Here is a 17124-nt window from a genome sequence, read left to right as displayed (position 1 = left end):
TCCAACGTATATTCGCCACGTAATAGCTAGCCACTTCATTTAACAAAATAAAATATGCTTTCAACAAGAGTCAAACCCATATCCTCCAACCAGAGCTGTTCATGGACGGGTCAACCCGCTAAATCCGCCCAACCCGGCCCGCAAAATAAGCGGGCTTGGACAACCATTTTGAAAAAAATTGAAAATTTTGGCGGGCTAGGCCCGGCTCATTAATATAAATGGGCGGACACGGGCAAGACAATATGTACCGTGGGCTAGCCCGCCCGGCCCGTTTATTTCAAAAAGTAATAGTTTAATGATTTTCTAGTTAGTTGATTATGTAGTATATTTTAGAAAATAAATACAAAGAGACTATATTGGACTCTAACATATTATTAGCTACAACTATTTATTTCAATTTTATATTTAATCATTATACTTGTATTAAATAAATTCATTCTTTCCTTTTTTTTTCACTAACATATGTCACAAGTTAAATATTTTTTTTTCTAGTATCATTAGTGATCAAGAAATTTTTAAGATAACTAAATCGAAATAATATTAATATATGTAAATGATAAAAAAAAATAACTAGTGTTAGATATATGTAAAACAAATATTTTAGGCCCGTGAGCCCGTGGGCAAGCCCGGCCCGTTAATAGAGCGGGCTTGGACAATTTATCAAGCCCGCATAAAAGGGCTCGGGTTAGCTACAATTAGCCCGTTGGACAAAAAATGAAGTATAGGCCCGGCCCGTTTCCCGTCCAAGCCCGCAAATGATCACCTCTACCTCCAACATATATTGATAATACTTTTACCATCTCAACCAACTATTATTAATGTTTTAAGTTTCACCTAATATTATAATATTCCTTTCATTCATTAAGTAATATAATTCATTTATTAAATTTCACCTAATATTATAATATTCCTTTCATTCATTAAGTAATATAATTCATTTATTTTCACAAGATTAAAATATGAATGCATACATATGATGTGAAAAAAAAGTGACATCCAAGGCAATGCCCGAACCACTACACACACTAACTACACAAACAATCGAACATAATTGTTAAATTAAAGCAAGAAGTACACAAACTAGCAACCCGGGGCATCGACCGGGGTACACACTAGTTGTGATTAAAATTGTTACAAAATAATGAATAATCAATTAATCTATAAATATAGCTAAAGTAATTACCGCTGATGTCATTACTTTCCACATGCCGACTTCTTATAAGCAAGTTTCCCGCCAAAACTAATAATGACATCATTATTTTTTTCAACATAAATTAAAATTTGAAAATGATAAATTAATTATACATTTCCTAACATATTTTTATTTTTAAATTGACTAATTATGTAACTTCCATTGGAGAAATTAAAGGAAGGCCGGACTATTTTATTTTCTTATAAACATTATCTTTTTCTCCTACTTCGTATATTTTATACAGATTATATGATGAGGAAATACAAGTTTATCAATTTGATAAACAAGACATGTTTATCAAATGGCAATTATGTAAATATTTGGTCTTGATATTTGAGCTTATATAATAAAAAACTCAGTGTAGTACTTATGTATAACTGTCACTATTCACGGCGTTATTTGACGGAAGTGAAACTTACAAACATCCACTTGTTTAGGAAGAAGGTTAGACCAACTTCAATGGGGGAAGAAAAGCTCACAAGCAATCAATAAACACCTACCCTTAAGGGTTAACCATACCCTTAATTTCTCCTTTTTTATCTTAGGGTTTTCGTTTAATTCGGCGGCGAAGCTGCCGAAAATGGTGGTCGAAAATGGAGGTACTTGAGGTTGGCGAAATCTCCATATTAGCAACTTGAAGAAGGAGGCAAAGAAGATGAAGGTGGGTGGGGAAAAGACAAAGTCTCCATTGTTGTGCAATGGCCGGAAATATACGAAGAAGATGAAGATGAAACAATAACAGCATCTAGTTAACCGTGATTATTAAATTACATAAACACCCTTCATTATCAACTGAAAATGACGCTTTTACCCCTTGAAAAACTTCAATTGTTTATCAAATTGATAAACCTGGGCAACCCCTTATATGATTGGGGTTTCCACTCTTTATTAATTTATCAATTTATTAAATTTTGTTTAAATTATTTGTACTACATACATATCACACACAAATAAGCTAAATTTTTTTGTTAAAATCATAAAATAATGTTAAAAATCGTGCATCGCACGAGCCTAATCTAGTTGTACAGTAAAAGATTTCGCTATTATATACTCCCTCCGTTTTTAAATACTCGCTCCATTTCTCTTGGACACGCATGCCGATGTTAATCTTTGATCACTAATATCTTTAATTACCAATAAGTAAAAATTCTAGCAATTGAAAATTAATAATCTATTCATTGAGATAATTCTAACAAGTACCCACAAGAGTATATTTTTTCTTATGTATAAATCACAAACATTAGTCAAAGTAGGACAAATAAATAGTGCAAAAAATAGAAATGGAACAAGTATTTAAAAACGGAGGGAGTACTATGATAGCCAATAATTTAGATTGGTACTATACTAGTTTGAACTACTTTTTTTTTTTTTTAAAAAAAAAAAAAAAAAAAAAAAAGGTTTGAACTAAATGAAACAAAATTTGAGAATTTTTACATGAATTTGACTAATTGAATTACCATTACATTAAATTCAGCTTAAATTCAAGGCTACTAAACCCCAAAATCTGGGAAAAACTTGTAAAAATTGAAAAAGTTAATGTAAATTGAATTAAACTAACCTTTTGGCCCGTGCAATGCACGGCTTGTTCATAGAAAATTGCATTGAGAGATAAGTGAGGAAATACCAATAAATAATTATGAGTGTAATATGTAAATGAAAACATAATTAAAGAAATAAAAATTTTGGGACTTTAATTTGAAATGAGGCTTAATAGAAAGAAGATGGAGGGACTAAAATCAAAGAGAGAAAATAAAAAGGTTGAATTAAAGAGGGGAGATGAAGATGAAGTGTTTAATGAAAGAGTTAAGAAAAATTGTATAATTAAAAATAAAAAATGTAAAACGACATGTGACACATTGAGTTGAAGAAGAAGATAAGGAAGTGTAATAGAATGATGACATGTCTTTTTTGGTTTGCTTTTTTAAATACTAAGTATAGATATAGATTAAGATAAACATTGAATTACCTGAGTAAGAGCGAGAAAGTCTTGAAATCAATTTTCTGGAAATGTTTAATTACTCATAAATACAGTATATGAAATCCCTTCCATAATTCCAATGTATTAATTTGATTGCTATAAATATATTTGATTGTAATATTAAAATACAAAACAGCTACAGTAGCACATTGGCTAAATCTTAATGACAAAGATTCAGGTTCGAACCCTGGCTGCAGCAAATTTTTTGTTTTTTCAATTTATCGCTTCATAAATTAATTGGATATAAATTGTATTTTTCCGTATCTAAACATCACTAAAGCTGCAGTAGCACATTGGCTTAATCTTAATCAGAAAGATCCAGGTTCAACCCCTGGCTGCAGCAAATTTTTTAGTTTTTTTAATTCATCACTTCTTATGTTAATAATTAGTTTTTGTAGATTGTTAACACTTAACAGTAAAGCTGCAGTAGCGCATTGGCTAAATCTTATAGAACAAAGAGCAGGTTCGAATCCTGGCTGCAGCAAATTTTCATTTTTTTTTTTTAAAAAAAAAAATTTATCGCTTCTTATATTAATATTGATATAAATTGTTTTTTTCTTGAGGCCTTTTGTTTATAATTTGTGTGTTACTTGGTGTGTAAAACTCTATAATTAATTAATATATCGTCTTTTATGTGTTAAAAAATATATATATATTATTGCTTGAAAAGTATATAATCATAAATGAGTGGAAGGATAATAAAAGTATGTGATAGATTAATTTGGAATTTGAATTTTTTTAATTGTACCATCCAATACACAACTAAAACAAAAGTAGGTAAAAAATCTTATATATATATATATATATATATATATATATATATATATATATATATATATATATATATATATATATATATATGTATATATATATCTTGTTGTAAACAGGTCACAAAATATTTTAAGAATATAATATTTGGTTTATAGTTGTCCAAATTATTTAAAAAATATTTTAATATAATAATTATCACATTAATATGAAATATGTATAAAAAAATATATTAATTTTGTAAATAATTTGTTTACTTAATTATAAATAGATTCTTTTAATTAAAAAAAATAAACTTAAAAGCGCATCAAAAGATGACACGTGTCATTGCTGCTATGTCTTTTAGTGTACACACTATATAGTTATTGATTTACCAAAATCTAATATATTATATAAATAAAGTAGACATTTTTGGAGAGCATTGAGAGCGCCACATAAGAAAAGGTATATTTTCGACCATTAAAAATTAGATTTCTATTTTATTTTAGAATTAAAAAAATCACTCGTCACCTAAACAAAAGTGACGAATGAAATTTTAAATTTTTGCCACGTAGGTAAAAACGACGAATAGTAATTTATTAGGATATTAATTATTTAAGAACACTAAATTTTATCATTTTTATTTGTTACAAAACTAAAAATTATCTTTAGATATTAGGATTTATATTATTTATAAAACTAAAAATTATATTTTGATATTTAAAAAATATAAATTATTATTTGATGTTAATGGTTTTATGTAAATATCTGATGATATGATACTTTCATACAGAATTTTAAAACTTATAACGCAAGAAAAAAAATTAAGAGATCACCAAAAATATATTTATATACAAAATGTATATAAAAATTCGTGCATCGTACGCCACATAAGCAAAAGTAATATTTCGACCAATGAAAAATTAGATTTATATATTAATTTAGAATTTTAATTTTCAGTCGCCATTTAAGAAAAAATTAACAAATGAAATTTGAGAATTGAAATTAAAAAATAGTAATTTAAGATTTAAATTATGAAAAAAAACAAAAAATATCTTTTATATTATCTTTTACACTAGGATTTATATTATTTTAACAAATAATTAGAAATTAAAAAAATATATATTTTGATTTAATGATTTTATCTAACTATTCGATGAATGAGATAATATTATTTCAATTTATAAATTCAAGTTCTATATACGTAAAATTTGAGTAAGAATAATTTAAAACTTAACAAAATATTTTACCTTAAATTAATGTTAAAATAATAGAATAGAAAATAAAAACAAAAAAATATTAAGAAATTATAAAAAAAATATACAAAATGAAATATTTAAAAACCGTGCATCGCACGGGCTTACATCTAGTTTATTGTTAATTTGGGTCATTTTGTATTATAGATTAGGGAAAGCTATTGTTGTAATGTATTTTTGTAGTAAAGTATAGAGTTACTAATAAGAATTTCTCAAAAAAAAAAAAAAAAAAAAAAAAAAAAAGGTAAGAATAAGAAGCATTTGAAGAGAACTAAAATAAAAATAAAAAATTAGAGAAAACTTTTTTTTTTTTTTTTTTTTTTTTTTTTTAAAAATGCGAAAGAATGCTTTTAATTAGAATAAAAAATCGAGGGCTCGTTAGTCTTTGTTTAATGTTCTATGGTTCAATCTAGTTTTTAATTGTTTTTTTAAATCATGTGATATATGTCATTTAATAAATTAAAATCTGGTTAAATCTATATATATATATATAAAGGGGAGTTTTTCCCCGAGTTTTTAGAGAGCCACGTAGGATTTAATTTTCTTACCACGCCATGTAAGATTATAAATTTAAGTTGTAGCCAATTAAATAAGAGATTATTAATTTCTTTTACAATTAAATAATTCAAATGCCACGTAAGCAAAATTGACGAATAAGATACTAAAGTTTAAAGTAATTAAACACAAAATATTATCTTTTGAGATTAAGAATTTTATCTAATATTTTAAAGCTAATATAATAACAAAAATCACATAATATGAAAAATATTTTTTTTAAAAAATACTAACAAACCGTGCATCGCACGGGCTTCATCTAGTTTATTAATATCACGATAATTTTTAAAACTGGCATAAAAAAGTGGAAACAACTTTAACTTTAGGGCTTGTTCGTGGCCGTGTCTTGTTTATAATATGTTTCTTAAAAGGAAATAAAATTATGAAAAGTGGTTTGGACTTTTTTGTTGTCAGTTTAAAAAATTATATTGATGATTCTAATAAATTTGACTAATATTTTTACTCCCTCCGTTCATAACAATCACCGACCACATTTTGCTGGCATACATGCAAATGCATAACTTTGACCATTAATGTTTGAACTTTTATATCAGTAAGAAGTATAGTTTGAAATATACATAAATACTGATCCAACAATATTTTACGAGTACATGGTAACATATGTTTTTTTATATATTGGTATAAGTATAGTCAAAGTAAGTATATGAATAATGCAAAAGTTAAACTATTGCGATTATTATAAAACGGAGGTAATACTCTTACTTTTTAATTTTTTTTTTCTCGCATTCATTTTTAAATAAATTATTAATCACACTCTCTTTCTTTTACATTTTTTTTTAATACTTTAACTACCCTCCAAATTGCCTAAAGTTATGCAACGATTAAAGTGTAACACTTAAGATAACACGAAAGATGTACGACTTTTAAATCAAATAAACCTTATCAATGGGCGGGTCGGGCCGAGGTATAAGAATTCTACTCATTTCTCGAGTCGAGCCTTGCTTCGTGCAAAAAAATTCACCCCTAAACCCGCCCAAAATGGTTGGGCCGTGCGGGCTTTTCTGGTCAATTTTAAGTCGAACCAATAAAATGAACTAAAATAGCATAAACATGCACTCCCAAGCCCGCCCAATAAAATTTTTAAAAATTCGTGTCGGGCTTAACCTTAAAATGTTGCCCAAAACTTGCCCAAATTCGGTATGGGACGGGTCAGCCAAAAAGTGCTACCCAAAACTTGCTCAAATTAGGACCGGGACGGGCTAAACTAGCTTAGATCAGCTCTAAAATTTAAAAACCAAAAAATTGATAACCACTTTAATGGATACTAGGAGAGAGTAGTTTCATGTAGAGGTGATCAAATATAGCCCGCACTCGAAAATAGGGGAGTTTGAGCTAGACTAAAACACAATTGTTTAGTTATAAATCCTAATCTGACATGAAGAAAGCCCATAGAACTAGCTTTAGCCTGATAAGCCCATTACTTTTGCGAATTTAGGCACGATATATGTTGTTAAGGTCGAACCGACCCGAATTTTCAGCGCATTTTGTGTGCAATTGGCCACTCCATGCAGCCGCTTATAAAAGAACAAAGTAAACTCTGTAATACTGACTGAGTAACCTCTAAACCACTAAATAACCCCTATTACACGAAAAAAAAAACTATGTTAACATTAAGGGCCTATTCTCGTGACTGAACTGAGCTGAACTGAAATGAACTTATTAAAGCTAACCTGAACTGAAATGAATATTTTATGAGAGAAAAAGTTTAGAAGCTAAAGTAAACTGGACTTAAAATAATATAATAAGAACAGCGCCTAAAAGTAACCTTTATAATACTAACGAAGTAACCCGATGATGCTGGTCACACCGTATAACACATTAACACTAATGGGTCGGTGACGACTGACGAGTGATATACAGTGTGATCCTTGTAAATTAGTAGTCGTCTTGGTCATCATCATCACCCTCTCTCTCTCTCTCTCTCTCTCTCCAAACTTCCCACCACTATCTTTTCTTTCTTTCTCGCCGTCGCTCTGAAGAAATCCTTCCTTCTTCCACAAGTCACTTCTTTCTCTCTCCTCCTCCTGGTACCTCTCTCTTTTCTTCTCAGCTCCTTTTTTTTTTTTTTTTAATTATTTTTTTCCTTTTTCTTCCAGCTTTTATTTTTCATTAATTAATTTTACTTCTGATTTTGTACTCAATTCTTGACTGATTTAATTGTGTTTACAAACTTTTGATTTCTGTTTTATCAAATGGATCTTGTTATAATTTTTGAATTGGGATTTTTTTTATTTTATTTTATTTATTCAATTGGGTAGATCGTATTATTTTATTTTTCTTTGATTCCTTTATTTTGTTTGGTTATTGGTTTGGTTCTACTTGTATAATCATGATTTTTTCGACTTTGATTGCTTAATTCATGAGTAGTGTTTGATTGTGTAGGTAACATTTGTAGCAAATTATTTGAAGATATTTACTTTATTCTTTCTAATTATGCACAAGTTAATAGTAATTTATACAGAGTATTGTATATTTGTATTGATTGTATATTTGTATTAATTGATTTGGATTGATATCGAATACTCGTAAGTTGATGATGCTGGAATTAAAGCTACAAGTAGTTCATAGTGAAAATTAAGGAGTAGTAGTTTTGTGTTTTTTGAATTTGATTGGGTCGAGACTTCCCTAGATTGCTGTAGCTAGTAAAATGACATTTGAAGAATATTAAAGCCTTGTATGCTGTTGAATTGTTCCGTTAATTGCCGATATTTGTAGCCGCCTTGCTGTAGGTAGTTTAGCCCTGTTAAAGGAAAAGGGTGGCGTAGGTTTTCTTGATTAGCATAAGTGTGGAAATAACTAGTGAATTTCTAGAAATGGGACTTTGAGTGAAGTTGTGTGACCAAATAGAGTTGCCAAGGATGTGATTTGTTGTGCGTTTTTAGTTCTAGCGAGTTCATGTTTGTTCTTGAACCTTGCTATGGATTGTTGGGTTTTACTTTTACTCATAGGTCATAAATTTTGGCACCCCCTCCTCAATCTCACACTTTTTTTTTAAACATGAATATTCAAGGTTTTCAAGGGAGGGGTGTTTAAATCTATAGACATTGTTTCTTCTATTATGTAATACTTCTCTCTGTTTCTAAAAATTCTTTTCGTTTAGACTTTATTTTTTAGTATGTGAGGCAATCACCGTCTAGACAAGACAACTTTTACAGACGAAAGGAGTAGCGTACCTGCATTCATTCTCAATCACATGGTTCAAATTTGCTGGAAAAGTCTAAAGCTTTTTAGTTTTCTTTTGTTGAACTTCTCTTTAAATCTTGCACATAGAGTGTTTTCCATCTATTTTTGATGTTGTTATAAGATAAATTTTCTAGTTTATTGCAGATATCCTCTCATAGAACCATGCTTGCCAGTTCAAACATGACATCATGGGGAGTATCTTCAGATAGCTTGGAGAGAAGTGCTGCAAATGTGCCCAACTCTAATAGTAATGTGGCACAACCATCTGGCAGCCCCCCAAGCCGAAATTCCTCCCCAGGTCCTGTTGCTATTTTGTGGGATATAGAGAACTGCCCTGTCCCTAGTGATGTCCGTCCTGAAGATGTTGCTGGGAACATCAGAATGGCATTACGGGTCCATCCTGTAATTCAAGGTGCTGTTACATTGTTTTCTGCATATGGGGACTTTAATGCATTTCCCAGGAGAGTTAGAGAAGGGTGCCAGAGGACAGGAGTTAAACTTGTGGATGTTCCGAATGGGAGAAAAGATGCCGCTGATAAGGCTATTTTGGTAGACATGTTTCTTTTTGCCCTTGACAATTCCCCACCTTCTTCCATCATGCTGATCTCGGGGGATGTGGACTTTGCTCCTGCTCTGCACATTCTTGGTCAACGTGGGTATACTGTGATCCTTGTTATTCCTTCAGGAGTGGGTGTTTCATCTGCCTTGTGTAATGCTGGTAGGTTTGTCTGGGATTGGCCTAGTGTTGCACGTGGAGAGGGTTATGTGCCTCCGAATTTGGACCCTCGTGGGGGATATGATAATGCTGGGTTTTTGACGGGTTTCCATATAAGTGAGAATATTGATGGAAATGACGAAGAAGCAATTGTCTATCGAGGACTTTCACAAAGCTATTACAACTCAAGGGATTTTACAATAGTTTCTCAGTCTTTATCTGAGTATAACACTTGCACTTCAGCTGGTTTGCCTGCCTTTACCACGTCACTAAGAGCCAATTCTCTGTCTTCTGGTTTGAATGATGTTTCAGGCCCTACAACAGGTTCTATTGCTGTAATTGACCAAAATAGTTCAAATCGGTGGGTACAAGTACAACCTGGCGATGTTAACACTTTGAAGGCACAATTAGTAAAACTGCTTGAATTTTCTGGTGGATGTATACCCCTGGTTCGTATTCCTGCAGAATACCAAAAGGTGTTTGGTCGGCCTCTTTACATTGCAGAGTATGGAGCGTGCAAGCTTGTGAATCTCCTCAAGAAAATGTCAGATATGATTACTGTAGAGGGGAAGGGTCAGAAGAAGTTTGTGTACCTTCAGAGTGCGAGGGCAGGCCTTTGTGCTCCTTCACTTGCACCAAAGAGTAATAAGAAAGGGAAAGAAGTTCAGGAAGAGAATATGGAAGCTAATGCTATTTGTGGCTCATCTGATGAGTTCTCTGATGATGAAAGAGTGGTTGTAGAAGATCAAGAGCAAAGAGGTGCTGCAGACAATTCAACTTTGAGTACAGCAGCACTATTTGCACTAGAAGACCAGAACTTGTTACAGTTTAAGCATGAGCTGGAGGAGATATTAGTGAGTTATTCATGCGGGATATTTTTGAGTTATTTTGAAAATATATACCAGCAAAGGTACAAGAAGCCTTTAGACTACCAAAAGTTTGGGGTAAATGTGCTGGAGGAATTGTTCGAGAAGCTGACAGATGTTGTGCTTTTGCACGAGGATCCAGTGACTAAAAAGAAATTCCTGGCTCCTGCTTTTGGTTAAAGGCTTTTAGCAGCCTTGAGTTTTAGTTTGCACCTTGGATAAGAGAATCTGTGCCTGTGCTTTGATGCGGGTCATCCATGTGCCTTTTGAATTTGGGAAGAAATTGGTTTCACATGTTAATTTTATTCTGCATGTGCCCTACATGTTGCAAAGGTTACGACGAGGTTTTTTTTAGTTCAGAGTAACTGGTCAACATGTTGATAAGTTGATTGAAATAAGCTTGTGTATATTGTTGTGGCATTCTAGTGGCAAATTTTACTTATGATCTATTAAGCGATGAAGGTGGTTGACTGTGATGCAGAATATGTTGAAACCATAAGGGAACAAAAATGTATTGACGCCTTGACGGCGCACTTTTCTTTTATCATATCTTATAGCTGTGTCTTCGAAAGTGCATTTATCATTCTAAATGATTCAGATTTGCACCAAAGCATTATTAAATCCTGCAAAAGTGTTAGGTAGGCTATCTTAATCTTTTTTGCTATTTCCTTCCCATTTTTTGCCATTCCTTTGTAGTTCTTTGGTTGATAACTTATACAATTAAGACTCTATGGGCAGGTAGCACTTTATCGTGGAGCCTGCGTTGTTCATGCCTTCCACTTTGATTGTTAGGATACATTCTTTCCATCAAGTAATTGTGAATTTTCAGGTTAGGAGTTTTTTTCCCCCCCTCCGTTTCTTTCTTTCTCTTGGTCTCCTTAGACATATATGTGATATATCTGTTGATCCTTTTGCTTTATTTTTTTGCCTGCTTGTTTGCCACTGGACATCTCCATTTTATTCTTTACTAATGCCTGGATATTGAGCTTGTAATCCTTTGATGATGCATACTGCATAGTATATAGAACTATAGAAGCGTATATTAGGCCCCAGGCTGTCAGGTTTGGATATGTGTTGATAATGCCAAAATTATTGGCATTTATGATATACTAATAAATTTGAGTCATTTACGTCTGCCTCCTTTGTGTATGTATGAGATTGTGACGGGAGAGTGGGTCATTTTAGTGTGGACAAGTGTTCAAAAATTAGGATGTTACACTTTGCAAATATGTTTTTCTTGTAGATATACATCTTTTTGTGGTGTTCGATCTGTTCATTGCTTATCAAGAAGTTTTCTGTATTTGGTAGCTGTATTACTGATTCTCAAACGTGGTTGGATTAAAGCACATTCTCGCTTATTGTCAATTTGCACTTATCTGCTTTGGATTAAAGGCCAACTAAAATTAGCCTTTCTGCATCCTTTCTCTCTGTGATTTGTGTACTCCACTTCTTCCCAAGGCCTCTACCTTTACCTTGCCAAGGCCGGTATCCTCTTAAATAGGGTATGATGAATGAGCTCTCCACTTTGTCTTGCCCCTACTCATTTCGACCTGACTTGGCCCATTATAGTCATGTGAATATGAAAAGTGCAACTAGCACCTCCTAATCTATGGACCTGTTATATAGATCTTCTGGTAGATTAAGTCATAAAAGTTCCCTTTTCTATCTAAAATTTACGTCTTACAACTTAGGCCCTGTAATGGAGCCACTAATCCCTAGCAAAGTGTGAGTCTTCAAGGCTTTTGATCCTTGCATTAAGGCAACATTGGTTTATATTCTTGTAGCCCGCCTTCGATCATAGAGAGGCTATATTTAGATTGAGCTTTTTGACGAAGAAATATAAAGAAGTAGAAGGTGCTAGGAATGTGAAGAATGACAATATTTTAAAATGTAAAATTTATTGTGTGGGACTAAAGTAAAAGTATTAGGGCTTAGTATTATGTTTTATTCATTTTCAATTAGTATGGAAAATTTGTCAGAAAGAAGAAAGGCTCTTTTTTGTTAAAAAAATGTGGCACTTCAAGATATTAAACCCTTTTTTGTTGTCCATAACCTTAGTCTAGCTGATTCCAGCCGTTCAATGTCACTTTTCGGCGTTGACTATTGTGCTTAATCAAAGGCCTTGATTTTCTCCCTTGGTCCTTCCCAACTGTGATGCTCGGACTCGGTCCACCACCCTTCTATACTATACGGCGTGACCTGGGTACAAATATAGGGGTCGGACCCTTGGGAAAGAGAAAGTGGACTCGTCAGTCATGAACCCTAGTTCTAAAATGGAAGGGCGGATTCACCAAAACAAGAGCCTAAACCTTAGGGCTTTTTGATCAGAAGACAATGGTGAGCAGACCGATACTACGAAGTTGCCGATTTTCTTATCAAACAACTTCGGCATTTTCAGCTGTTCATTTTTTTTTTAAATTTATTTATTTAACGTGGGTTGGGGGTAGGTAGGGTAAATAGTCGATATGTGGGCGGGGTAAGTTTGTGGGCTTACATGATTTTCTTTACAATTTTTTTTAATCTTTATTTAAATCTAAACAATGAATATTTTTATTTTTATTGACTTTTCCAAATACCTTAAACTCTTTTTTTAGTTTTTAAAATTGTCGGGTACCTGAGTCCAAAATTTGGACTCTTTAAAAATGTATCAGCGGATTCTTAATTTTATAATTTTCCGAGTTTGACACTTGTATCTACATCGAGTCCAACACCCGTAGCCGAGTTTGAGCATCCTAGCTTCTTGACCACCATTTCCACAATCTCACAACCATTCCACTACTATTCCTTTACCATCCTCCTCAACATCATGCATAAAATCAAAGTTTGATATTTAAACCAAGTTTAATTTAAAAATATACTACCTCCGTTTTTTTAGTTGACACGTTTTGACTTTAGCACTATTCACGTACCTCCCTTTGACCGTGTTTTGTGCTTTATACGTAATGAAAAATTTAGTCATATGTGATTTTGTTAGATTCGTCATGTTATATACTTTCAAAATAAACTTTTCAATTTTTGCTTATTGATAATTAAAGATATTAATGATTGAGTAAGGGCCTGTTCTCATAAGTTTATTTTAAGTTTAGCACTCCAGCTCGGCTCCTAATTTCCTTCTCTTATAAAATATTCATTTCAGTTTAGCTCAGTTCAGTTGAGTTCAGTTAATGAGAACAGACCCTAAGTGCATTGATAAACGTGACTAAAGAAATGTGTCAATTAAAAAGAAACGGAGGAAGTATTGTATATTGGAATTAGAAAGGAAAGAGTGCAAAAGGAGAAAGAATGTGGTTGCGCGGGTTTGTGTGGGGCTATAGTGGGTGTTGGCAGAGTGAAAGGAGGAGAGAGAATGAGTAAGATAGCAAGAGGGCAAAAGAGGAATAAAAAAAACCCAACAAGAAAACAGTCAAAGACAACGTGATTGTCAGTGAAAATAATAAAAAAAAAAAGTTGTAGAAATGAGGAAGAGAGCGAGAGAGCAATAGGGCTAGTGGTCGGAACATGGCGGTCACCCGCTATCGGTGCACAAATCGTCGGCAATTTCGCCTATTATAACAGTTCGGCTATTGGTGCCTAATTTTCGACGGTTTTTTTACCGCCACAAGCCTTTGGAAAAACCATCGATAGTCACAACTAGCGCCAAACGATAAACCCCTCACTGACGGCTATAAATCGTTGGAGAATTTTAACCGTCTACGGAAACCGTCAATATAAAATCACCCACCAACGACCTTTGTCCGTTGGTATACCCACCCACCCCCCCACCCCCCCCCCCCCCCAAAAAAAAAAAAAAAAAAAAAAACCCGACCCCTACCCACTACCCCATTCCTCACACAGTAACACCCCAAACCGCCATCTCCCTCACCAACGCCCCCCAACCTACCACCGTCGTTCACCACCACCAAAAAAAAAGATAAAAACCTAAAAGCACGTATCCCACCACCGTCATCCACCCAATGCAAAAAAATGAAATAATAAACCCCTAAAAAAACCACTAAAACCACCCTATATACTAACAAAAATAATTGATATATCACCATAAAACAACCAATTAAACGAACTAAAGGGTAAAAAAACTCGGAAGTCATAAAAATATGAATAAAACAAAAAACAACACACGTTTGATATTTCATCAACTCTAGGTTTATATTGTGAGATTCGACCATGAAAACTTTAGATCTAGAGTTTGAGTTTTCATGTTCGAATTACACCATGAAAACCTTTATTTGCTTGTTTTTTTTTTCACCATTTTGAGTTTAATTTTTTTTTTTTTTAAAAAAAAAAAAAAAATAATAAAATAAAATAATAATCAATAAGTTAAAAAGATTTCTGAAATGTACCTTTTCCCTTTTAAATTTCATTCCCACTTGTCCAGATCCCTTGTCTGAAATTCTGACTACTTCTTAAAGGTGTTCATTTTTCTAACCTGTTAAACTCTTGAATCAATTCCTGAGCTGGATACCTGCCATATCTGAGACTAGGTATCACCGTATCAGTGTACAGGCATTACGGCAGTGTACTTGTGTCTTTTCTCTTGTTGATAAATTTTTCTTTATCTTCCCTGAAGCAAGCAGGCAGTACTTCTGCAGTGCTGGATTTGTCCCGTCTCTTTTTGAAACATACGAAGTATTTGTTACTTTTTGCATGTAGTTTCACTTGATGGCTACAAATAGTGACCCCCCAAAATGGAAGCAAGCACATCTGGTTCACAAATATCAAGATTAATTGGCAAATTGGAAAGTTGTATCTGGTTTGCCTGTGTCAAAACTTTTAGTTTCCTTGGGATGCTTCATGAATCATACTAAATAGTGAATGCACTCGAATTTATTGATCTTGAGGTGATGATTGTTGGCAATTCATATCAGGGATTTTCTCATTCAGAAGCTGACATTTAGATAATGGGCATAGGCATATTAAATATAGTACTGTCAAATGTTTTGTTTCCCTTTGCAAAACTTGAATGACTTGGCTGATCTGTTAACTAGTTTGTCTTATATCTTATAGTGAATGGATTGAACTTCAGAAATATAGCTAAACTTCTGAGTTTATATCTTCAAAAATTTTAGACTTGGATGACTTGCAAGTTGCAAGAGAAGTTATAGTTTTCATAATATTGTAAGCTACTTTACTCAAATCCTTCATTTCACCTCAATTAACCATGGCCAAAAACATGATTCTCTCTCTCTCTCTCTTTTTTTTTTCTTTTTTCTTTTCCTTATATAATACGAAGTATAAAGTAGCCAAACCTGACGGTTGGACATGTAATCGTGTCTGGCACTAGTACCTAGCATAGGGTATATAGGTCAAGCTTTTGAATTTCTTGCTCTGCATGACACAATGTAATCTTTCCTCGAGCATAGTTTAGGCTTTTAATTGGTGAAGATTGCTGCAAATCCGTATTACTTAGAAGCAGCATACCAGATAATTAGAACTTTTGAGTATACTTATTTCAAGTTCTCAATCTCAGCTTTTAATTCTCAAATAATGTCCCAAAGCGGGAACATATGTATGGCTTAATTCCTTTGAATATGCATTCATAAATTGCTATCAGTAAGTCAATTCTTCCTATGAAAATTAAGAAACTTAGAAATACCCGAATACCTTTTCAAGATTCTGAAACATATAGAAGTGTAAAAACAATTTGATGTCCTTTTTCATGGAGTGACTCGTAGGAAAATTTTGAGAATCAATATGCAATTTTTATTCTGCCATTGAAATTAACAAGATTAATTGTTCCTTTGACAGTTCTGTTTAATCTTGCCTGCCTTTGCCCTTTGCCTCAGCTCTTTGACTGACTTTGATTCAATTTGAAGGAATCTGCAGGTGCCACAACTGTTGTTTCAAATTCATTTCAGTGTTCGTTTTTCTGCTTTATCTGTCTAAACTGCTGGAGAGGAGAGTCCTTGATAGACCTTGTCTGGTGATTGATGCATAACCCTTTTTATTCTCTGGAACATGGTAGTCTGATTTGGTTGGTGCATAAGCGCCATGAAACTACAGATTTGAGAATCTGCATGATGCATGATGCATGATTGTGGAAATTGACAGATATGATTCTGTAGCAACTCGAAATTTGCTGTTGAACTACTTTCATGGTGCCTAATTAGAAATCCTTGGCACTAAGTTTATTTATATGAGACGAAGTTATTTCCTCCGTTTGTATTTAGTTGCAAGTTTGCAACCCTTCTATTTTTTTTTGACAAGTGCAACACTTCTATTTCGGCACTATACTCTCCTTTTTTTTTTTCTTTTTTCTTGTTTTTTTTTTTTTTGGGGAGAACGGGTGGGGACTAGGCCCTTTTTCTGGCCTTTTACACTAAACTGGATTACTGATATACAAATATTAAGGTAAAGTGTACCAAACAGTCACGTAGTACTTCTTAGGGCTTTTAAAGGTAAATAGTCAAAGTATTAACGTCTTATCATTTTTAGTTGCTGATAATTAAATGTATTTATGATTATACATTGGTAGGCGAAGAGAAGCACTATAACTAATGAAAACAAACCTATGTAATAAAGGTTATGGACTTGTGGTGTTAACCTGCTTTTTATGGAAGCTATTTATTCTCTCTCCCTATTCTTCTGTCCCATTTGACATAATGCATATAACTCTA

The 17124-nt window shown here is 32.8% G+C and overlaps 1 protein-coding gene across 4 annotated transcripts; it reads left to right on the top strand.

Moving 5' to 3' along the window:
* The first annotated feature begins 7635 nt into the window (after positions 1-7635).
* Positions 7636-16738, top strand: LOC145628971 (uncharacterized). 4 transcript variants are annotated; one of them, XM_081681423.1, is made up of 4 exons: positions 7636-7776; positions 9067-11151; positions 11252-11342; positions 16324-16738. In XM_081681423.1, the coding sequence occupies exon 2, from the start codon at positions 9095-9097 to the stop codon at positions 10691-10693; it is 1599 nt and encodes a 532-aa protein (XP_081537549.1). In that variant the 5' UTR covers positions 7636-7776; positions 9067-9094; the 3' UTR covers positions 10694-11151; positions 11252-11342; positions 16324-16738. The 4 variants fall into 4 exon arrangements, with proteins under 4 accessions (XP_081537549.1, XP_081537551.1, XP_081537548.1 ...); XM_081681425.1 differs by having other exon boundaries at positions 7642-7776; positions 9077-11151; positions 16334-16738; XM_081681422.1 differs by having other exon boundaries at positions 7642-7776; positions 9077-11151.
* Positions 16739-17124: the final 386 nt, after the last annotated feature.

This window comes from Chenopodium album, chromosome 4, assembly GCF_948465745.1.
Source record: "Chenopodium album chromosome 4, dcCheAlbu1.1, whole genome shotgun sequence".
Lineage (NCBI taxonomy): Eukaryota > Viridiplantae > Streptophyta > Magnoliopsida > Caryophyllales > Amaranthaceae > Chenopodium > Chenopodium album.
Note: the sequence above shows the minus strand (reverse complement) of the source record. Positions and strands in the feature narration are given on the sequence as shown.

Coding starts and splice junctions, on each gene's coding strand:
- LOC145628971 (XM_081681423.1), top strand. CDS start 9,095: ATGCTTGCCAGTTCAAACATGACATCATGGGGAGTATCTTCAGATAGC.